The sequence below is a fragment of the Protopterus annectens genome, chromosome 1.part1 (genome assembly GCF_019279795.1).
Source record: "Protopterus annectens isolate FY-2018-M chromosome 1.part1, PAN1.0, whole genome shotgun sequence".
Lineage (NCBI taxonomy): Eukaryota > Metazoa > Chordata > Ceratodontiformes > Protopteridae > Protopterus > Protopterus annectens.
Genome location: NC_056726.1, coordinates 156180693 through 156205570, shown reverse-complemented (window position 1 = coordinate 156205570; position 24878 = coordinate 156180693). Strand labels below are relative to the sequence as shown.

The 24878-nt window shown below is 41.3% G+C and overlaps 1 protein-coding gene across 1 annotated transcript in view; it reads left to right on the top strand.

The window, feature by feature from the left end:
* GRIN2B (glutamate ionotropic receptor NMDA type subunit 2B) overlaps window positions 1-24878 on the top strand; it is a 1340574-nt gene that overhangs the window by 619947 nt on the left and 695749 nt on the right. Inside the window, exons 4-5 of the mRNA XM_044086874.1 lie at window positions 15474-15642; window positions 17150-17303. Coding sequence (XP_043942809.1) covers window positions 15474-15642; window positions 17150-17303 — 323 coding nt within the window. The remainder of the gene's footprint in view (window positions 1-15473; window positions 15643-17149; window positions 17304-24878) is intronic.

Here is a 24878-nt window from a genome sequence, read left to right as displayed (position 1 = left end):
ATAACATCATTACACATCTGTCTTACTGAAGACTATAGGAAAAAGTAGTTGCATAATAATAGATGTATAGTTCCTCATAGGTTCATAGGGTCTTACTAAGCTTATGGCCAAAGGAGTCCATCAAGGAGTTCAGCCACATCATCCAGTACTGGTGGGAAAATAGCAGTGGCCTCCATTAAGCAGACTCTCTCTCCAGATATTCCTGGTGAAAATTTGTGATCATCCATCGAGCCATCCAGACTGGTTTTAAAGACTGCTATGAAAGTATGCTGCTTGAGAGATAAGGGGAGCATATTCCACAAATGGGGGATATGTTGGGTGAGGTAGCTATCATGCCAACTGGTGTTGTTGACGTGGTACTACACAGGCTGAGTCTCTAGTTGTCTACTTTACCGATTCAGTTTAGGTTCTAATTAGGTGAAGGAATCCAAAGAATCCTGGGTTGTTCATACCATGGAAGGCTAAGCAAATACTATCCCTCAAATGTCTATATGAAAATGAGTTGAAGGACAGGCCTACAGAGTGTCATTGTGAGGCTCATGTAATCCTTATACTTACTTATCAAAGTGAAACAGCATAATAGTACAATGCATTGTCCACACCAAGTGATATGCACTCTAGGATACTGCATTTTATCTGTAGCAGTACAGAGGTAGGTGTTGTCAGGAATTTAATAAATGTATGGTGTGATACGGACAGCAAACTGTATGTGTTATTCATATCTTATCCAGCATGCCATAGGTTTGTAGGTTATTACTTGGCAATCAGTCCAGTAGACCATTAGGAGTCTAGCCATTGCAAATCCCACTATTTCTCCAGTAACAATAATAGCCCAAACACACATCCTAGGGATGAATTTACAGATCCCGATCCACTCATCAAGGCTGGTTTTAAAGACAGCTAGGAAGCTCATCTGTTTGATGAGAACTAGCACCTTGTTCCATATATTAGGAATTCAGTAGGAAATATATCTATCACACTAATAGGCACAGTTTATGTTGTGATGTAGATTTAGGTTTTTAAAGAAGGTATTGCTGGTATTTCCAGGTTTTTCAGTGTTGTAAGAGATTAGTTAGGACTGAGTCTATCACTGCCCTCTAGGGCTGGCAGAGGTCAACACACAAGAGCCTAGAGAAGACAAGTAAAGTGACAGACCTATTAGCCAACTGGTATAACTTATCCATAACATGAGCAATCCATGAACTATAACATAAACATCTCACTTCATTGTAATGGAATATATAGAGAAATGTGTGCATATTCACTAAGTATGGAGTACATCTCCACTTCTGCGTGTATGTGGAAACTTCTGAGTGAAAATAGGGCCATTTTACAATGAAGCTGTTTAATAAAGGTAAGAGCTATCTGTTTTTTATATGAATCTAGTGTTTAATATGACACTTCCCAATCATGGCTGAAGCAGGATTAGCCGGTCCCTGCATAATTTACAAACTTGGTTTCCATCCTGATGGGTGACCCACACTGGTCATAGGTCAGTCCTGCTTTGATGTACCTGGAAGGTGATTACTTAAAGTACACGTATTTCAAATGTACTGTTACAAACAGACATGCAAATTTATTTCATAGGCTGGGTTTACCATGCAATAATTGTTTAATATTTTTAGATGAAAAAAGGAGTCAATTGCATAAGGCAATGAATCTCTAAATTCCTTTACAAACATGAATTCACTACTCTCTTTCACATACTAGTTACGGCTCTGTTAAAATGTGAAAAGTGCAAGTCCTACAACAGCAAAAAAATAAACTTTAATAATGTCAGTAAAAGATCAAATACTGAAACTTGGTGTTAAGCTGTGAAATTATTTTGCAAGGGGACAAGACCCACTACCATTAAACAAAAGTTATGTACGTACCATAATGACAGATCCATGTTGTCTGTCTCAATCTGGTTCAACCTCTGGGTTATTAGATCCAGCTCAGATCTGATGCCGGCCAAATCTATGAAACTTCAACTCGCCGGGCTCCATCTCCCCAACCCACAATCCCCACTTCCTAATGGATACCTCAGATTGAGTTTGCCCCCTCTCAGTTTAGTTCCAAATTATATTTCCTCACATACAGAAGGAGGACAAAGGAGCCCAAGAAAAGGGGAACAACTGAACTTACCCCACTCAGTGACCTTAGGTGAAAAGACTGACTAAGAAGGCGGGGCAGGGGGGAGGTTGAACCAGACAGAGACAGACAACATGGATCTATCATTATGGTACGTACATAACTTTCATACCTGATGTTGTTTTCCTTGTCTGGCTTCAACTTGTAGGACAGAGTCCCCAGCAATGCAGAAATCCCAGGGAGGATCTACAGAAGGATATTCCGCAACACAGTGGAGCCAAAAAAAGCCCTGGACCTAGACTGAATGTACAGCTTGTAGTGAGAAACAAAGGCATGTGAGGGGCCCAACCAAGTAGCTGCTGTGCAAATGTCATCCAAGGAAGCTCTAGAAAAGAAAGCCAAGGAATTAACCATGTCTTTAGCGGAGTAACCTTTAGGTTTACTGCACAAAAGTTTGCCTCTCAAGTAAAAGCAAATGAAATACACTCTGACATCCACATGGATAACATCAATTTAGACACAGGTCTATTCAATCTGGATTTTAAAATGGATAACAGTTTATTGGATTTCCTACAGGAGTTTATCCTGTCAGGGTAGTCTCAATTCCCCATACACATCCACGCAATACATCATGTATTTTTTCTTGTTTGGAAAATTTGAAAAAAAAAAAAAAAACAGAGGAAGGTAAATAGACCTATTCAAATTATTCTCAGTGGCTACCTTAGGAAAAAAAGAACGTCTTGTGCTAAGTGAGCTCCTACCTTTGTGGAACACCACATAAGGAGGAGTAATATTCAGAGCTTGTAGCTCACACTCTCCTGGCTGAGGTAACAGCCACCAGGAACAAGATCTTCCAAGATAACAACTTTAGGTCTGATGTAGCAAAAGGTTCAGAAAGAGGACCTGCAATGACTTGCAGCACGAAAGAAATTTTCAGATCAGCCAAGGGGACACTATCCCTACCAACATGAAAATTGGATATGGCTGTCAGTTGTACCTTGATCATAGAAAACCTTGAGCCTGAAATAAAGAACTCTGTGAGAAAATGTAAAATTGGCTCTAAGGGTGGAAAATGGATCCAAACCCTCAAGATTCTGCCCATACCACAAAGCAATTCCATTTATTTGAGTACACTTTCCTAGTAGACAGGTTTTGGGATGAGGACAAAATATGTACAACACTGTCTAACAGCTTGAGATTCCTGGCCATCAAGGGAACATGCAGTTAATTTCAGGGACTGTAGCTTGGGAGGATCGATACCCCCTGGATGAATCCAAAACACAAGGAAGGTATCTCAGAAGAATACATAGAAAAGAGAACCACACCTGACAAGGCCAGAAAGGAGCTATGAGGATCACTGTTGGTCTGCAATATGCTGACTTCTAAAGAAACTTGATTATTAGGGGAACAGGAGAATAAACATACAGGATACCTGGGGGCTAAGCATAGAATGGAGAATCTCTGACTGACTGACCCTGAGGCGGGACTAAGGCATAATAGCTGTTATATTTGATGTTGGAGGGGGGAAGCAAAAAGGTTGCAACATAGAGTGCTTCAGCTCCAAAAATCTGAGCTGCAACTCTCAGATTCAGAGAGTGCTCCTGGGGAAGAAGAATATTTCTGCTCAAACTGTCTGCTGCAACAAAATTGCCCAATGTCAAATCCTCATTGCCTCTCGACAAAGAAGATAAGAACATGTTCCACCCTGTTTGTTCAGATACAAGACAATGGACATATTGTCTGTCTGAACTGAAATCACACCACTGGGGAGGACATTTTGCAGTGCAAGGAGGGCAGCCCTCATCTTCAGTACAATGACGTTAATGTTGGCCTCCATAGAAGATCAGGACATTTGAACCTCTCTTCAAAATGCCCACCCCACCCAAGAAAGAAGGTGTCCATGATGACCTTGGCCAAAGACTGGGCAAGAACGAATGGTCTTCTCTTGGTCAGTTAGAGGAAATGTAACCACCACCAAAACTGTTAATGACACACTCCTGTCAATCTGATGGGAAAGTCCATTGGATGAGTCAAATATGACCATTGCTGTGCAAGAGGCCATTTCGGAACTCTCATGTGAAACCTCACTAAGGGGACCAACCTATTGAGACTGCCATATGGCCCAAGGGTTTCAAAACTGCATGAGCTGGCGGTTTTGCAAGGGTAAGTACAGATATTATTTGGGATTGAAGATTGATAACTCTGGAGCTTGTGAACTTGGCAATTTGGGAGGCGGTATCCAAGTGGCAGCTTATGAACTCCAATGTCTGGAAAGTTTGAAGATCTGACTTTTGATAATTGACAGTTATCCCCAAATGGTCAAACAATTGGAGTAAGGTATCTCAGGCTGTGACTAGAGAAGCTCTCATAGGGGTGGTGAGGAGCCATTCATCCAGATTAGGAAAGACATGAAATCCTAGCAGCTGAAGCCATGATGCCACCACTGCCATACACTTGGTAAACACATCGGGGTGGTGGTGAGACCAAATGGTAGGCCTCTATACAAACAATGATTGCCCCAACCAGAAGTGCAAGAATGTCCTGGATTGCCTCTCCACCTTGATATGATGGTAGGTGTCCTTCAGGTCTGTCAACCACATCCAATCATCCTTCCTCAACAGAGGTATAATGGCACGCACTGTGACCATCTGGAATTTGGTCTGTTTCACAAAGAGATTCAATTTTCTTAAATCCAAAATAGGCCTGAGATCCTTGTTCTTTTTGGCACCAAAAAGAACCTTGAGTAGACCCCAAACCCTCATTGGCCTGGTGGGACCTCTTGGATAACTGTGTTTGGCAGCAGCTTCTGAATTTCTACTGCTGCCTGCTATCTCTGATGGAGTGGAATGTCTGGGAGACATCTATGACCAAAACTTGGAATTTCTAAAAAGGGAATGCTATAGCTTCTGGCTATGACTCAACACCCACATGTCTTAGGGGGTGGCCTCCCAAGCTACTGGAGGAAAAGCCAAGCAACCTCTGACTTCCACCAGAGCAGGACAGTTGGACAACTCTTCAGGATCATTGGAAGGGCCTGCTGGAGAAAGCTATGTGAAAGCTTTGATTTTGCTGACTGCCTCTGCCTGTGGGTGATGCCCATAATGGTTCTAATTCCTGCCGTAGGCAGAACCCTCATAAGGAGCACCCTAGTTAAGACTGCTGCAATTTTGTAAAGGAGAGATGCTTGACCCCCCTTCCGATTTCTTGAGAAGGTTCACTGAGGGGTAGAAAAATGTACTCCTGTGTTAGACAGCATCTTGCCTTCAAACGTCTTCACTTCATGCTTGCTCCTAGTAAAAGTGTCTTTAATCTGTGGCTCAAACAAGGAAGAGCCATTAAAAGGGGCATTAAAAAAGGATGCCCTGAAGCAGTCTGCAAAATTGCACAGCTGTGTCCAATTGTGGAGGTGCCAGCTGCTCGGGATGCTCCATCGGCTGCATTCAAATGAGCCTCATGGAAACATTGGCAATGGACTGAACAGTAGACAGCTGAGTCTCCAGTGTCTTCTGAACTGCTGGAGACTGTTGTGTCTTAATACTCCTAGTACTCCTCGATACTTCAACCACAAGATCACATTGAACCCTTGTCAAGTGAGAACGGTAGTTAAGTGCACTTAAACTGAATGTTACTGAGGCAGAAAAGTGCTTCCCTAGTCGATCCAATTCCCAAGACTCTCCTCACAGATTTCCTTCTTTGTGGTGGACACCACCATAATAGCATCCATGGCTAGACCCTTAGTCCAGTGCAGCTGATCCTTGGGTGGAGCAAGAATTTTTTCAGGCTTCTTAGGAATGGGCTCCACCATGGCAGGTTCATTCCATGCCACCAAGATACTGGATCTATGAGTGCATCTAGAAGGGGACCTACCCAGGGTGTGGATGGGCCCATGCAGAAGGCCTTTAAAAATATTGACTCCTCTGGAGAAGCAGCTTCAGTGATCCAGCCCCCACTCTGGTGAAGAACCTCCAAAAGATCACCAAAGGAGGTGTTACTGTGTGGTGACTTAGGGGACCCCTCTCCTTCTTTGAGGTCAGCATCCTTGGTGAGGGACTCCTTGAAGGAGTCCAGCTGCTTCATCTTACACCACCTCATGCCTGAGTCGAGTCCTCTTGTTCTAAAGAATCCAGAGGAGAGTGGGAAGAGGCAAGGAGCCCAGCAAGGGGGACGGGTCATAGGCACAGATGAGAAGAAGGAGGGAACACTATCTGAAGAAGACTGACTAATCTCCTTGTTGGAGAACATCCTTTTTCACAACATCGAAGTTGAAGGCAGAAGTTGGCCACCCAGAATAGACAGTCCCAGTATCCAAAGAGACCCTGGGGAGTTGCACCTTTCCCTGACATCGAAACCAGAGCTGTCTAGGGCCAATGCCCTGAATGGAAGGGATGAACCCAAAGTGAGGATCTTCTAATCCAACCCAGAAACACCAGCCTTGATGCAATGGCTCTGAGGTTCACTCAGCTGTGATGCAGCCAGAGTCAAAGTGATCAAGGTGAGAGCTGGAGCCAGACATGGCCAAGCCATTGGATCTGACCCTAAACGTGGAAACACAGCCAGGCCGAAGGGAGGAAATCAGGGTGATGGAGCAGAAGTTTTGGGGAGGGATCCCAGACCTAAAGGAATAATGCCTAATAGCATCTGAGTCTGCAAGAAGGGCCTCATCAGCTGCTTTTAATCTGAAGCTTTAATGCTGCCCATTGACCTCAATGACTGAGCAGCTAAAGTCACCATCTGGGGCTTGGAGGATCACTTGAAAGGTGAAAGACTCACCTGTTAAATCCAAGATGGAGAGACTTGCACCCAGAGTGGAGACTTTGATGACATATCTGGCAGAGTGCAGGGGGAGATGAGGGAAGCTACCCAACTTGATGGGGACCCTTTTACCAAAAAGGAGCCTGGCACACTTAGAGCTGAAGGATTACTCAAGTTTAGCACTTAAGGCAATTGGCTGTGAGGAGTCAGGGGAGACACCACAGATGTGGATGCCAGGGCAGCTAAAGGTCTTGGGACCTTCAGGTCTGGTGAGCCAGGAGAGGAGCCAAGCAAGGGGATAGAGGAAAATCCTTCGACAGGAAACAGACTGCCTGCCTTGCTTGGATTACTTTCGAATACTTAGTAATGCTGTAGAATTATATATTTTCTATTATTACTTTTTGACTTGACGAGTTTACGTTCGCTACTTCTACTACTATTGTCTGATCTGATTAATATACAGTGATTAACTAGAAATATATGGACAGAAAATCTTCCACACAGAGAAGTTTCTTACACTGTTTTGTTTTTAGACCCACTATACTTTAGTGGGTTGTTTTGAGACTTCGGGGATACCACAGAGATTACTTGTTTTTTCTTTTAGGAACTATCTGACCTACAAACTTTCAGAAAGAGGTGGGTAAGCAGGTGGAGGTGGCAGACAGATGTGTTTGAATAGAAGACTCTGCCAATCCTGAATAGAGAGTATCACATAGATGGGAATGAATATGGTAAAGGTTCTGTTCCTTCTTTAGGCACCAAATATGAAATCTCTTCCATATGAAAACATCTGATTTTCTTGTGGCAGGTTTTCTAGCCTCCTATAATACAAGTCCTTGGAAAATAGGTACTCGAATGGTAATTAGAATCATATCATCCAAACTGTCAGGTTTAAGGTTTGCAAGTCTGGGTGACTGAGAAAACCCTTCTGTTGCATGAGCAAAACCATCCTGTGGGTAACTTATGGTGACTGCCCTTGGCTAGGTGGAAAAGGAGAGAACCAATGTTGTCTCAGCTAAAATGGGATCACTAACATAATAATTATGTTGCCCTTCTTGATTTTGAGAAACATAGGAATCAAGGGAAAGCCAAGCAAGACATTAATGGATTTTCCATTCCATAAGACTGACATGGCATCCACTTTCCAAGTATATGGGCAAGAAACCCTGTAACAGAACAGTCTGAGCGGTCTGTTCATAGTTGAAGCTAACAGATCTATTTGGGGAGTCCCACACTGACGGATAATCTACAGGAAAGCATATCCATTCCGCATACATTCACGTGAGTCTGCCTTAGATCTGCTCAAGGAATCTACCACTGTGTTCATCTCTGAGGGAACATAAACTGCCTGAAGAAAAAATTGTGCTGAATAGCTATATTCCATGCTTTTATGGCAAGTCTTTCAAAATTATAAGATTATGTCCATCCCTCAGTGGTATTGTCTGTGAAAATGTGGAGGGTTGCTGGAGACCAAATATGATGCAAATATTGATGAGCTAGGATCACAGATTTCATTTCCTTTTCATTTATGTGGCTGTTTCTGTCCTGCCTTGACCATACACCATGAATTGTTTATGTAACATGCTTCCAAATCCATGTCTGAAGCATCTGTGGAAACTTTTTGGCAAGATTAGGCAACTAGAAATGGCATTGTTTCTCTGAATGTTATCTGGTTGATACACCAAAGGATTTTTTTCTTCACAAGGGGAAAGACAGGAATTAAGAAGTTAAGAAGGTGGCAGCACTGTGCCCAAATAGACTTTGTGTACCACTGAATCTTCCTTATGTACCATCTAGCAAAAGGTATTATTTGAATTATTGAAACCATGTACCCCAAAGCTCTCAATATCCCTCTTGGTAAGGGCAATTCTAGGAAAAGAGAGAATGAAAAAGGATATTAGAAATTCCACTTTATCTTAAGGAGGAAATGTAATCGCGGAGACAGTGTTTAGATGACAACTTAGAAAAAACACATCCTGACAACGTAGAAGGACAGACTTTTACAAGTTCAGGGTGAAACCCAAGTGAAAAAATAAGATCCATAGTGAACTTGAGATCTACAAGAAGCTTGTCTCTTGAAGAGTCCTGAAGAAGAAAGTTATCCAGGTAGGGAGCCTAGAGCCTGCAGAACACTATAGTGGCAGCAGCTAAGCATTTGGAAAATAACCATGGAGCTGTAGAAAGACAAAAGATGAAAGCAGAGAAATGAAAATTAAATTGTAAGGCACAAAAACCTTAAAAATGTTTTTTTTTTACCTGAAAGAATTAGATTATGAAGTTAAGTCTTCTTGAGTTCCATGGTAATCAAAGAAACTCAAGGAAGGATCTTAGGTGAAAGGGTATATAGAGGCAGCATCCTGATTTTTAGAACACTTAAAAAGTACTGAGGATTGATAATATCCAGAATGGACTTCCAGGTGCTCTCTTTTCTTGGGACCAGAAGGAGTCATGAATAAAGCTTTTTTTCCTGTTGGTAGACAGCGACTGCCTCTATAATTCCCTGATTGTACAAATACTGCAAAATAAGTAAAACCAGGTGTTCTCAGTTTGCATGTATTCATGGAATACTGGAATGGCTGGAGAGAAATTAGAACATTTCTTGATGATGATAAGGACCCAGTGATTTGAGGCTATCAGTCACCACGATGGAAAGGTGTGAGAAAGTTTCTTTCAGAAAGAGAAAAAGGGGATAGGCCAAGGTGGGAGAGGTGGGGTATAGGGGAGAATGGAGGAAGATACTCACAAATTGACTAACCTTTAGATCCCTTAAAGTATGATTTTGGGTTCATTTGAAACTACACTTTAGATGATTGTTTGCCCATTTGCTTATGATTTCTGGCTCTTTCAAAACAATCAATCAGCTTTGCAAGGATATTCAAGCTGGAATTTTTGTAAAATAGGAAAGAAAATCTGCTTAAAATCCTGCATAATTTTCCATCCCTCCTGCAGGTTTTAAGATTTCAACAGCAACAAGTCCAAAGAGATTTTTTGTATCGTGGGGCATTCAGTAATCTAAACTTGATGCCTTTTAGTAAAGACTGTAACCTTAATCAAGAGCACCTTATTAAAGCAGACCCAGTAGAAGCAGCTCTAGAAAATGCATCTGCAGAATCATAACTGCATTTAATAGTTTAGTTACTTCAGTTACTGAAATGAGTAGGGATAAAATGGTAGATCTATTTTCTGACTCAGGGAAGTCTACCACTAACTTATTCACATCACCAAGTACAGATAACATATATGTAATCATATGTGTTTAGTAGTTTATGGTGTGGAAAGAAAGTGCAGCAAAAATGCACACTTTCTTTCTTTCTGTACCTGCCCATAGCTGTAATGTCATTGTCTGTTATTACATATGACATTAGTAAATGGGAGTAGTTTGCCCGCCCCCTGCAAAAAAAAAGTTTTAAGGAGAATAATGCGTTTCGAGAGTTACTGTTCTCGTGTGTGTGTGTGTGTGTGTGTGTGTGTGTGTGCGTGTGTGTGTGTGTGTGTGTGTGTGTGTGTGTGTGTGTGTGTGTGTGTGTGTGTGTGTGTGTGTGCTTTTCGAGAGTTACTGTTCTCCTGTGTCTGTGTGTGTGTGTGTGTGTGTGTGTGTGTGTGTGTGTGTGTGTGTGTGTGTTTTTCAGCATTTCATCACTCAGCATTTCAAGTGCTAACATTTACATAGGAAACTGGGAAAAATCATACCACTTCTTTTGAGGGTCCCTATGGGTAGAAGGAATAGAAGTAGAAGTGAGTCTAGTTTTCTGCTTCTCTTCTTCTTGGGACCATCTGCAGAAATGCATCTAGGAGTATAAGATATATAAGGTATGCCCTCTGGTCTCACAGAGATGATCGTCCATGTTTCCCTATTTTAAGGCAAGCGAGACAGCTATCAGTTATGATGGACAAGACTACATGTTGTGTAAACCACTTCTTGTTAAATGAAGATATGATGAACCACAAACTCCAAACCAGTCACGGTGCAATTTTGTAGTATATTTAATAAAACAAGACTACATGTTGTGCCTTATTGGCCTCCAACTGGGTCAAAACAGTTTGCAACTAACACTGGGCAGTCTGAAGGCCCATTAATTGTCACAGCTGAGACATCCAGGTCAGACTGAAGAACAGAAACTTTGAAAGACTGCAACTTTTTGAGCTTTTTTATGTGGCAGCTAAGGGACATCGAGCTAGGGTGATTCAGTGGCCATTCTCACCCACTCAAGCTCCTTTCATCTTTATTTTTCTAAGTAAAAATTCGGGAAAGCTAAGAGACTTCACAAGATTTTAGGAATAAATGATTTGGAAGTGCAACACTCCTCACAGGTGTGATTAGTTTCTAGACAAAATAAGTACTTTGTGTGTCTGTCTTTATGTGGTATCTGCCCTGCAGCCACATTTACCTTAATTTGTTAACATGAAAACAAATAACTTTTCAGGCAAAAAATAATGGAAACCAGAAGTTTTCCCAACATGGATACTTATGTTTCAAATTGCAATGAAAACTGGCATAGGACACATGGCTGACAGACCAAAGCAAAATGTAGTTTTCAGGCTGGCAAATAATGTTCTTTGAATTTTTATGTCCATACCTGCCTTATGTATTGCTTCATGCCCTTGAGCTTGGGGCATACATTGGGTATACAGTGCGACAAGAAGCCCATGCTTGGTATACTGACTAGACATACTGCATTCTTGGTAGGCTATTCCCATATGTAAGCAGTACTACAACAATGAAGGATATATTAGGGTATATTCTACCAGATTCACTATGTTTTTATTATTCTGAAAATCACAATTACAGTCCATGAAATTGCAACGGGAACACTTTAGTAATTGACTGGTAAACCCTTATTCCCTGTTTAGTAATGTCTTTGATACACTGATATTCAAGGAATCCAGCACTATCTACTGCCTCAATTACTAATAAATAAACAACTTGCTTGGCATCGTCAACTGTTTTATTACAACTATATGAATGGCTAAATGCAAGAAGCACCATGGCATACTGTTTAGAAGATGTAGGAAGTGTTTTAATAAAAGCATATTGCAGCATAGCAAATCTATGACCCAGGAAACCCATACCATGTATTTAAATGTATTAGAAACACTAAACATCCAACCCAATGCCATATTCATGGGTGACTTTAATTACCCCACTGTTAACTGGGAATGCTATATGACACCAAACGTACATGCACAGAGATTCCTGGATTTTGTAAACACAAACTCCCTAGACCAGATAGTCAGTACACCAACCAGCGGTACAACCATACTAGATCTGGTCCTCACTAATATGGGAGACTGCTGCACACCCCTACTGTAATGCCTTCCCTGGTAAGGTCAGACCATAAAATGGTCTCCTTTGAAGTAAAAAAGAAAACCTGGACCCCCAGCTAAACCTAGAATATTCAGGAACTATTCTAAGGCTAACTTCCTGCTATTAAGTGAGACCCTTGCAAAATTTCAGGCCCCCATAAATCCTGAGAACACTTCTGCCTATGCAGAACTGTTCACAGAAATCCTGCACAAGCATGTTAATAGCTGCATGAGGCAGCTGCACCCAACAGAAAGAAGTACAGAACTAACTAAAAAAAAAGCCACCCTGGTGGAATCGCAAAATCAATCAGCCGTATAACAGGAGGAAGAAAATTATGGCAAAAATTAGGAGGTGCAGCACCCAGCAGGATAAAAGCACTCTCATCAAACTAAACAAACAACTCAGAGGACAAATAACGTCTACCAAATCCAAATTGGAGGCATGTTTGGCCTCCCAGGTCAAGGAAAACCACAAAGCATTCTTTAGCTATGTCCGCAACCTCAAAGGCAATACACAGTTGTGTGCAGAGCTCATTATAAATGGAGCCTCCTATACTGAGCCAGAAGATATAGCAAACCTCCTGGCTGATAAATTCAGCTCAACTTTACACCTCTCTCCCCCTCAACCTTCCCCCAGGAAATATCATCAAATATAACTCCCCCCACTATCACTAGGGAACAGGTCCTTAATGCTCTCTCTAAGACCAAGAACACTGCATCAATTGATCCAGACAATATCCCAGGATGCCTTCTAAATAGCATGAAACATGACCTATCAGGGCCTCTGGAATTACAATTTAACTGTAGCCTCCAAACAGGCTTCATGTCTCATGAATGGAGAAAGGTAACAATCATCTCTCTGCACAAAGATGGGCCATCTACAGACCCTGGAAACTACAGACCCATAAATCTCACTAGTCTTATATGTAAAGCCATGGAAAGAATTATCATGCAGATGATCAACAGAGACATAGTAAACCTCCATACACTAGACCCAACCCAATTTGGTGTCGTCGAGGGCGGATCATGCCTACTCAACCTGGTGGACTTCTTCAGGAAGGTCACCAAAGCAATGGATGACGGCAAAGTCATTCACACTGCCTACCTTGACTTGGACAAGGCATTTGACACAATACCCCACTCAGTTATTGTTGACAAACTCAAGAGGTTAGGTACAAACCTGCATGTCACCCGGCAGATAGCCAGCTGGCTCACAGACAAGACCCAGGAAGTTAGAATTGGGGAGTCCACCTCTACAAAGAGGTCAGTCACAAGTGGAGTCCCTCAGGGATCAGTCCTTGGACTGCTCCTTTTTGGCATTTCCTTCTCAGAAATCAAGGCTAATGTCAATGGTCTCTGGCTGACTACATTTGCAAATGATTGCAAATTAGGAACTGTCATTGAATCTCACACTGACACAAATGTTCTCCAGGAGGAGCTGACCCAGACAAAAAACTGGTGTCAGAGCCATGGACTAAAACTAAATGCCAAGAAATGCATAACAGTATCTTTTGGGAAGTCATCCATCCCTGCTAACTATCATATTGACAACACACGCCTTAGAACTGTAATCAGGGACTTGGGGACACACATAGATAGTAATCTAGCCTTTGATCATCATGTGTCTACAGTGGTGACGAAATCATTCTATGTTGCGCAACCTATAAACAAAGGTATGGCATCTAAGTCCAAGGAAGTCATTGTTCCACTGTATTAGGCATTCATCAAACCTATCATTGAGTACAATGCCCCCTTTTGTATGTACCCAACCAGGCATATTCAACAATCAGAACATCCACAGAGGTTCCTCACTAAAAGAATACAGGGCTTAAGTAATATGTCCTATGCAGACTGCCTCAAAGGCCCTATCCCTGTATTCTGTCTCCTACAGGCTTTTGAGGGGAGATTTATGCCTGGCATACAGGGAGTTATCAGACCCCACTCTGATGGACCTCCTGCACATCCAAAAAATAAACAGCACCACAATTACCCATTCTAAAGACTTAAACCTTGCCCATGATATAAATAGGACATGCTGGAGAGATAGGTATGTATCCCAGAGACAAAGGTTTTATTGCTTCTATTCTTCTTAACTCTCTCTCACTATCCATCTGCATCACTACGTTTCTGGCTGCTATTTTCCTCACTGAAACTAACATTCTATTTTGCTTGTACTATTACAGTCAATGTCACACAAGGCACTAACTACATACTACTGTTTTGGACAATGCCTACATCATGTATGGTGAGAGTGACTATTATTGTCTGTAATGTTTTAACTATATGGAATTGTCTAGCTGTGTAGTAATATATTTCAACATCTTGCAGCAGTTTGTTCTTTCAACTTATTTTTTTGTATAGTATTTCTAATGTAATTTTTATTGTATTGGATTATACTGGATTTGTATTGTACTGTATGTGGAGCTTTTCTTCCCGGCCGTCTGCTGAAAATGGGTTCTGTAGACCCCATCAGACCACCCCGGTAAACAAATGTCAAATAAATAAATAAATAAACCCAATTCTAGTACAACTTGGACAACTAGATGGGAAACCGGAAATTCATCCCTGGTTTAGCACCTATGTCTCTAATGGACAGAAGTAACCTGTAAATGGTTCATCTCCCAGGCCCATGCTTACACTTATCAAGGGTATCAGAAGTTGTCAGAGATGTGGGATGCATGGCTAGGCTTAAAAAGGCCCATGTGGTCATTACCTTAGTAAACACCTATAAACCAAGGAATTTAATTAAGTGGGTCAAATAACTACTAGGTGGGACGAATACCTTTATTAGTGGGATCTCATTTTTTGCTGACTGATTAAATTCAACTGTTTTTCAACTTTCATTCAGGCCACTGTATGCAAGTAGATATATTAATTAAATTTATTTAGCATTTATTCACCTGTTGTTGCTTGATATTGTTATAATATTTAGCATTTAACTGTGTTTTATTATTAAAATAATTTTATTAAATTTAAGCCCATTATTTTAATTTGTAATGATAGTGTTCTTAAATTTTTCCATTTTATTAGTTTACTGTTGGCAGTTAATACAGAAAAAAATAGAGTCCTTAGCATCAAAAAAGAAACATGAACAAATATTTGTTGGTTTCCAGCTTTAACTTTAAAATGCTATAGCAGTGCCTGATGTAAATGTCAAGAGAGAAAAGGGTGAAGTGACTAATGTGTTACTTTGTTACATATAAATGAGAGCTGCACAGATCACGATAATATACTGTAATGCTTTAAATTAACAAACAGGATAAAATAACAGTTTACACATCTGTTATCAGTGGTGTATTAGTCTTCATATTAAAGTAGTATCTTTTCTCTCTTCTCTTTCACAGAAATGCAACAGAGGGAGGTGTTTATATTAAAAGATGCTGCAAGGGATTCTGCATTGATATTCTGAAGAAAATTGCTAAAACCGTGAAATTTACATATGACCTTTATTTGGTGACCAATGGAAAACATGGGAAGAAGATTAATGGAACATGGAATGGAATGGTTGGAGAAGTAAGTCTCTTTTCGCATGTTTACAAAACAATTTTGTTTGGTTAAGGATGTGGTCTGTCATAGCTGGTTTTACGTAAATGAATGCAAGAAGTGCGGGCAACAATATTTTTTGTTAGCAAAGCAGAGTGGTTGCTGTATTAGGCACCAACATTATATGTTTTACTTGCATTTTCTGGGTCTTTGAATAATGCAGTACTTATCACTAAGATACTAAACAAGGTCCCATCTGTCTGGGCTGGTAGCAGGATAAGTGGTTTGCAAAATCTCATGTCACCTATCACAAAAGTATCATTAGGATTTCCGCATGTCCTGGCTTATTACTCCTCATCAGAATGAATACCACCTCAAATCTCCACTGAAAATGGGCAAAGGCCTAAACGGACTGACCATACCTCTCAACTGTCAAAATGTTTGCAGAATGTCCAGATTTTTGCCTCATATTGTTGGTCTGTACTCCATAAAATGTGTGCTTTTCTGGAATATCACTGAGAATTAAACTCTGTAAATAATGACATACATGTGAGTTTCAGACTTCATATCTTTCAGAAAAATGCATCATAACACTAAACTTGCTATTCTATCAACTTTATAACTTTTAAGAGCAATATTCAAAATATGTCTCTATTTTTGGTCCTTTGCCCCCCCCCCCCCCCCCCCATTATTTTAGGCTTTGTCCAGATTTCTTACACTAAGAGATTGAGAGGTATGGGACTGACTAATTTGTTCCAAGAAAATAAATAAATAAATAGCTAAACAAACACACAAATAGATATTCATTGTCTCTTTACAATGGTGTTTGCTGTTTTTTTTAATATCAAACAATCTCACATCTGTAGTATGTTTAGTAACTTCCTTTAATCCTTTATAAATATTGTGATTTATCCATTATATGCAGCAGCCCTTTGTCATGTAGACAGCCCCCATTAGCAAACATGAAACTATGAAGATAATTAGTGCTTGCTATTCTAACATCTTAATGCACTACCATATACATAAACATATACAGACACACACACGTGTGTATATGTATATATATATATATATATATATATATATATATATATATATATATATATATATAAACTACATAACATACATATATAAAATATATATATATACAGAGAGAGAGAGAGATTCCCTAATTTCCCATTTTTGTTAAACAGTAATGCATACTGTTACCTCATAATTATCAGATGATGAGTTTCTTTCCCCAAACACCATCGACATACCGTATTTAATCTATATGTGTGTGTGTATATATATATATATTTATATATATATATATATATATATATATATATATATATATATATATATATATATATACACACACACACATATGTCTTTATGCACCCATTTGTAAACACAACATTGTACTGTATAAAGCAAAGTGTGAGCTGTTTGTATTTGCACACAGCTATTTGAGAACACACAAGATATTTCATTTGTGTTCATCATATTTCTTTGATGACTTAATTGGTGTCATACTCTCTTCTTTTCTTTTCAGGTGGTATTAAAACGAGCTCATATGGCTGTGGGATCTCTAACAATAAACGAAGAGAGGTCAGAGGTGGTGGATTTCTCTGTTCCTTTTATTGAAACGGGTATCAGTGTTATGGTGTCTCGCAGCAATGGCACTGTGTCTCCTTCAGCCTTCCTAGGTAACTGCTGTTTTTTTTTTTTTTTTTTTTTTTTTTTGCAAACTTCAACAAGGCATGTTATACTGGCAAAGGAAACTACTTAATCTAGATAGCTTTGTCATATGACCTGGCAGGCTTAAGATTCCAGTGAACTTTAGAAAATGTAAGCCACTAACAACTGTAATACTTGTATGCATCACACTGAATGGAAATAAAGTTGATATGTCTGATTGTAACTGTGCAACTTTTTATCACTCAGAAATGAAAACAATGAAAGTTTATTCTGCTGTTATATAACATATGTGGGTCCTAAACAACTCCTTTGATCAGCTGTACCTCTGTTCTAACCTTACCTCATCTTATATTTCCACATGTAAAGATACTGACTGTGCTAAAAATTTTGTTTATTACCTCATCAGAGGGATATGACAGTACAATGCAGATGCAAAATGAAACCCCAAATTCAGTTTCCTACCACTGTTGGTTGGTAAAGGATGAAGACAAAAAGTGTTCAGGTTGTGCTTGCTTACTTGAGAGAGATTCCTGATACATTGAAAAAGACTGCAAAGATAAACAAGTTGTCTAAATATGGGAATTGTGGATACCCTGTAGCCTGCAATGAGCTATAACTGGAGCTAGACACTTTATGACCACTTGGTGCAGTGGAAAGTCCAACGTTTAAAGCAGAGAATTGATAATGTGAACCAGACATACAAAACCTTAAGAAATGGCTGATGCCGGGATGAATAAGGATGTGATGATAAGCATCTTTTAAATTTAGTGTTACCAGGAAACTTGAAAGAGGAAAAGGGGGGTAAAAAGTTGTCAAGTGACATAATTTGTGAATTAGGGTACTATCACAAAAGGGTTTAGGAAAGAAAGATCCAGAACTGGTCTCCAAGAATTTTCTTTCTTTGACACTAGGAATGTGCTTGAGTAAAAACCCTTCCCCACTTGGGAAGGAGGAACTAGTTCTATTAGTCCCTGGAGCAGTCTGTAATGAAGAACAGGTGTAAACAAAAATGTCTGATCTGGAGGATGAGGAATGACCTCCTGGAATGGAGAAATTTCCTCCCACTGCCATCTTCAATCCTGATAACTAATATTCAGAACCCATTTGTCTGAAGCTATCTGTTGCCAAAGAGAAAAAAAAAGATTAAGACTTTCTGGAAGAAAAATGGGACCAGGGTAGGAGTGGGTTAGAGACTTCTTTTTGGAACTCCCTTGCTATTCCTTCTTACATGTCTTTTTACCTGAATTTTGTTGAGGCTGTTCTGTTTTCTGCCAAAAATAGAAGAGAAAAAAGAAAATAATTTGAACATTTTGGAAAAAGGGAGATGAAAAACCTTAGAGATTCCCTGGATTAGCTTACCCCTTTCATCTCACTTTTTGATGAACTCTACAGCAGAGGGGCCAAACACTAAATCTCTATCCAAGGGAGAATTTAAAATGTTATTTTAATATCATCTGAGAGGTTGCAGCCAAATAACCCTCCTAAAAACAGGACCAGTGGCCATAGCCATGGAAGAGTCATACAATACACTGCAAACAATAAGCAGTGATATGAGCAAAAGGAGAAACTAAGTTATTTAAAGCAAATTTTTCTCACAGGAAGAAACTGCAAATAAAACATTCCTCATACTTTCACAATTTATCAGAACAAGATTTAACATATGAACCTGACAATTCCAAAATTCTGAAAACCAAGGCTGAAGAATTATACTCTTGTCCCCCATACCCATCAATAATCACCCATCCTTATCAGAAAGAGGAGGACTGGAATTAATTAAGAGTTTAGCAGAAAAAGGACTATGTAAGGCTACAGCTTCCGAGACCAGATTTGCAAACAGTGTATAAAAATTTTAAATACTGAGGAATTGTATACATCCTAGCTACATTTTTTAGGGGCAGCTGGCTGACTAACATGAAAAAATACAGACAGTAACACACACATTCTTTAAAGCTGACAAAACAGGAGGAACTGGTGCAAGTTCTGAAAACTTCTTCTGCAAAACTCATAGTATTTTCTGTGGGACTAAGAAACCTCAGTGTTCTCCCACTGAAAACACTTCCAGCAATAGTCTCAGAAAAAAAGAAACTCTCACATGGAGAGTATGAAACTGAGCTCTCCTCTGAGTCTGAATTAACAATCTGAGGAAAAAACTCTGATTCCATCTCTACATCTTCCTTTTCTGATTCAGAATCTTGAATCTCTTCAGGAAAAGAGGACTATCTCTTTCTTTTACCAGAAACTACTTTACAAGAAGGATCAATAGCCTGAATTAAACCCTGACCCAGACACAGTAAACTACTCCTGTCTAAAGAAAATTGAAAAGGAGGAGATGCATGCTTCTTTTTCTGTTTCTTTTTGACAAGAAAAATGGGGTGAACTGTGTTACTAATGGTGACAGCTGCTTCTCCAGGGATGGGAACAAAATTCGGGCACAAAATGGAAACCTCCATGTTCCCTCTCCCAGGGCCATCAGGAATGGCTCTCCCTTGCCCACTGAGGGAATTCCAACAATCTCAGAGGATGTGGCTAACCCCTGGTCAATGGTGGCTGTAACTGCTACACCAGAGGGATCCAGGGTAAAAGATGAGTGATCTGAGGTATAACAATGACTACAGCAGAGTCGCCCACCTGGAACTAGTGCAAATTGCTACCCTGCTGTGGTGGCAAAGGTTGCTGTTTAACTTTTTCTTTTTGTGGCTGAAAGAAGGACCAACTGTAGGACTAGTAGTCTGTTCCATGGTCAAGCCGAAAATTAAGCCTCTTTTCTGGGGAAGACAAGCAACAAATCCTGGTAAAACTAGCAGTCCACAGAAGTTATTTATTTTACCATTTATTTATTTATGTTTGACAGTAAAAAAGCACTTTCAAATAATGTGCCAGCCCCGCCAAGGAAAACTACACACAATTTCTCCACAGAAAGTATGTTTTCAGTTAGTTAACACTACTTTTAGACTGACAGAAAAAAGCAGTGCTCCATTTCAAAGTAAATTACAGTCTTGAGACAGTCTGATAAAGCACAACACACCACTCCTAGCTTTGAAATAACTCTCCTGAAAAGGAATGTAATAAAACATCAATAAATTTGTAAATAAATAAATGTAATAAAACATCAATAAATTTTAAAAAAATTGATTTTTTTTCTCGAAAGGGAACTTATCTGCCACTCTTTCAGCATGGAAAATCAAATAAGGAGGCTTTATGGACAAGGCCTGTAGCTCGGGCACTCTATGGGCAGAAGTGATGGCTACTAAAAAGATAGTCTTCCATGACAAATATTTCAAATCACATGAGGAAGCTGGTTCAAAAGGTGGGAGAATAATGCGTGAAAGCATAAAAATTAGATTCCATGGGGTATAAGGGGATTTCACAGGTGGTCTGAGATGAAAGGTCCCTTTCAGAAATGCTTTGGATAGCTTGTGTTGCATTATGTTTAGTCCTTCAAATCCAAGGGGAAAATTAGAGAGAGTGGCAAGTTGTATCCAAACTGTTGCTGCTGCAGCTCTTTTATTGAAAAGCATAGTCAAAAACTCTAATATGGAGGAAATAGGGGCTTGGTAGGGATCAATGTTATTTTGAGAAGCCTATATAGAAAATCTTCTCCATTTGCTAAGGTATAGATTCCTAGAAGAGGACTTATGAGAAGATATCAATATATGCTGTGTTTCATTTGAGAGGTTATGGAACCTGGCTATGTTGGGAATTGGAGTAGCCAAGTTGTCAATTTCAGGGACTGAAGAGTGATGAAAAGCCCACAACGAATCCGTCAGAAAATCTGGAACTGGGTCCAGAATCCAAGGCTCTTCCAAAAGATGAAGTTGAAGGAAGGGGAACCAAATCTGACTAGGCCAATGAGGGGCTATTAGAATGATGGTCCTTCCCAGGGCTTTTGCTTTCTGCAATACTTTGGGTATCAAGGGAATTGGTGGGAACGCATAGAGGAGACCCGGAGGCCAATCATGTACGAGTGTGTCCCTTGGGGCTTCTCCCAGAGGAGGAATCAGGGCAAAGTATCTTCTGCATTTTGTGTTCATGTGGTGGGCAAAAAAGGTCGCAGCAAGGCTGGCCCCACCTGCGGAAAATTCTCTCCGCTATTTCTTTCTTGAGGGACCACTCGTGAGGCAACAAAACTGCCTGCTCAGTTTATCTGCTATCACGTTGGATTTCCCTGGGATGTGCATTGCTATCAGAAAGAGCTGGGTGGATGTAACCCATTGCCATACTCTTAGGGCCTCGCAACAAAGGGGATGGGAACTGGTTCCTCCTTGTTTGTTCAAGTACCAGACCACGAACATGTTGTCCGTCTGAATCGCAATTGTTCCCAGATGACAAGATTCCTGGAAGTACTGTAATGCCAAAAGTACCGCTCCCATCTCCAGGACATTGATATGCAGATCTGTCTCCTGTTCGGTCCATGTGCCTTGGGCTGTTCTTCCCTGAAAATGCCCCCCCACCCTATCAGGGAAGCGTTTGTGGTCACTGTGGCCGCTGGTGAGGGTAGGATAAAAGGACGACCTATAGTTACATGAAGAGAGGGTCAACCAACACTGAAGATCCTTTTTACATGTGTTTGTGATCATTATGAGATGAGACATTGGGAGCTCATGGTAAGACCATTGAGTGAATAACAACCATTGTAGAATCTGCATGTGCATGCGACCCAATGGTATCGCTAATATTGCAGCTGCCATCATGCCTAACAATTGTAGCATTTCTGATGCTGGAGCCTTGTCTTTGGATATGATGTTGTGGACCTGCTGACAAAGTAGTAAAACTCTTTCTGCTGGAAGTCTCAAAGTGGTGGTGGTGGTGTCCATTTTTGCTCCGATAAAAACTATATGTTGCGATGGCAACAAGGCAGATTTTTCTGAATTTATTGTAATGCCCAGATGATTGCAGGGAGCAAGTGTGGTGTCCCTAGCTTGTATTAGATGATGCATGGTGGTGGCGGTGAGGAGCCAATCATCTAAGTACGGAAACACCTGGAATCCTAAACGCCTCAGGTGAGCCGTGACCACTGCCACACTTTTGAACACTCTGGGGGCTGTAGGAGACCAAAGGGCAGGGCTCAAAACTGGTAATGATTGGCTCCTAGCCGGAAGCGCACATGATCCCTGGATGGTCTGGCTATTTTTATATGGTAGTACGCATCCTGTAAATCTATTGAGCACATCTAATTGTCTTTCCCTAAAAAGGGATAAAATCTACTGAAGCGTGACCATCCAGAACTTCTTTTTCTTGACATATTTGTTTAGTCTGCTAAGGTCCAAAATAGGTCTCTAGTCCCCAGACTTTTTTGGAACTAAAAAGAATCTTGAGTAAGTTCCGGATCCTGTCTGGTCTGCTGGGACTGGTTGGATGACTCTTTTTCTTAGCAACATTTGGACCTCTACTGTTGCTTGTTTCCTGTAACTGGGTGGAACATCCAGGATTTTTGTCGTCAATGGAGGGGGAGTGGCAAAAGGAATGAAATATCCTCTGGAAACTATACTTTGTACCCAGTTGTCATTTGTTATTTTGAGCCAGGCATCTGGATACAAAGATAAGAGACCCCTGACTGCCTCCAGAGCAGGACAGTCAGGCCTCCTTTCAGGAGCGCTGGTAGGGCTTCCCAAAGAACTGGTCACTGTCGCCCTAATTTTGCGAACCCCCTCTGCTGTGAGGGCGGCGTCTTCCATTATTGCCCCTCCTCTGCCCCTGGAGGGGGGTTCACCATGTGTGTCCAGAAAGGCTCCTTGGGCTTTTTGGAACCACATCTTTCCTCCCTTTTGACCCTTGGGGTAGGGTTTGGTAGGGGTGGAAAAACAGACTCCGGCAGCAGAGTCTTTCCTTCCTGCTCACACCTGGTCAAGGTTTCCTTAACTTTGGGCCTGAAAAGGGACAAGCCATCAAAAGGGGTGTTAACAAAGGATGACTTAAGGAACACAAGTGCATCCAAGAATGTCTCCTGAGAGCAATTCCTGTACCCGCTGCCCTACTTGCTCAATCAGCTGCATACAAAATGAGGTGCATGGACGAGTTCACTATGGAATTGAGGGTAGCAAGCTGGCAGGCGACTTTGTTTGAAGCTCCTGCAGCTACTGTATCCTGAAGAGTATCTCTACGTTCTTTAAGGAGGTTTCTTTGTAGTCTCGTAAAATGAGTGAGATAGTCCAGTGAACGCATGGCAATAGTTGCTGAACTGTATGTGGGCTTCCCGTATCTATCCATGATCCTAGAGTCCCTATTAGGAGGATGGATAGAGGAAGAAGTTTCTGACATCTCCTTTTTGGTGGCTGCCGCCACCACCATGGCATCAACTGGCACTCCCTTGGTGAGGAAAGACTTTTCCTGGGGGGCAGAAATAAATGTAATGGGCCTCCTAGGGACAGGCTCCGCGGTGTCCAGAGACTCCCACGCCCTTCGTGAGACCAGCTCCATGAGCTCATCGAAGGGTGGAGACACCCAAGAGGTGGAGGGCTGAGCCCCGAAAGCCTTCAGGAGAACTGACTCATCTTCAGTAGGGTTGGTGGACTTCCAGCCACCCCTCTGCCTGAGGAATTCTAATATCTCAACAAATGAGATATCTTCAGAGGGGGATGTGGGGACCCTTCTGATTCATCTAAGTTGGTGTTGGACGTGAGAGACTCCTGTGGGGAATCTAGATGCTTCCTCTTGCAAATTCTCTTCCTGGGAACCTCATCAGTGGGAACTTCTGGTGAATTCTCAGAAGAGCAGGGGCCACCCAGGTGGGCTTCCTGAGGCTCAGGGTCTCTACGCTCTAACAGGATCTGTGAGGCAGAAGTGGACACAGGCACTTTTGGGGAAGAGGTAGTTGGACCTGAAGTTGTAGATATTTTGGGAGACATCACTCTCCTCATGGCTTCATGGACACCTCTGCTCTAATGAGAAGGGACCGCTGGATCCAAGGAAACCATCGATCCCCTCAGCACTGGGACAGTGGCCTCTGAACCAGAGGTAGGAGCTGAGCTTACCAAGCCAAAGCCCCGACAGGCAAAGTCAGAACTGACAAGTCAGTCTGACTATCCTCCCTGGACCCGACTGGAGAGTGTTGGCTCCTAGACTCCTCGATCGGTGCTGAGGAAGTCTGAGTAAATGGAACTGATGGCACTGGAACAGGTGATGGCTCCGAAGGTTCAGCAATCATGAGGTCTGACTCCTCTGGCTCCGAAGGACTGGTATGGCTCACAGGAGGAAAGAAAGTTGATGGCATTACAGTCTTCAGTTTCAAAATCACTTGGGTCAGAGCCGATAAAAAGTTAGCAAATGCCGGTGCCTGTAGCAACTTCTGCACCGCACAATCCACATTCAAATAAGACAGGCTGATCAAGGACCAAGATGAATGAATGGATGGAGGCACTGATTGAAGAATAGTAGACTTTAGTACCTTGGACCACCGGTTTCAGGACTGGGGACCGGCTCCAAAAAGGCAAGATGCTTGTCTCCGGGGGCTGTGGAGATGACGTCGATGGTTTCTTGGATTTTTTACTTCTGAAGAAGAAGAAGCTTTAGAAGACTTTGAAGATTTACTAGACTTATCCTGGTCACTTAAAGCTTCCTGAAAGAATGGTTTCAGAAGTCCTCTA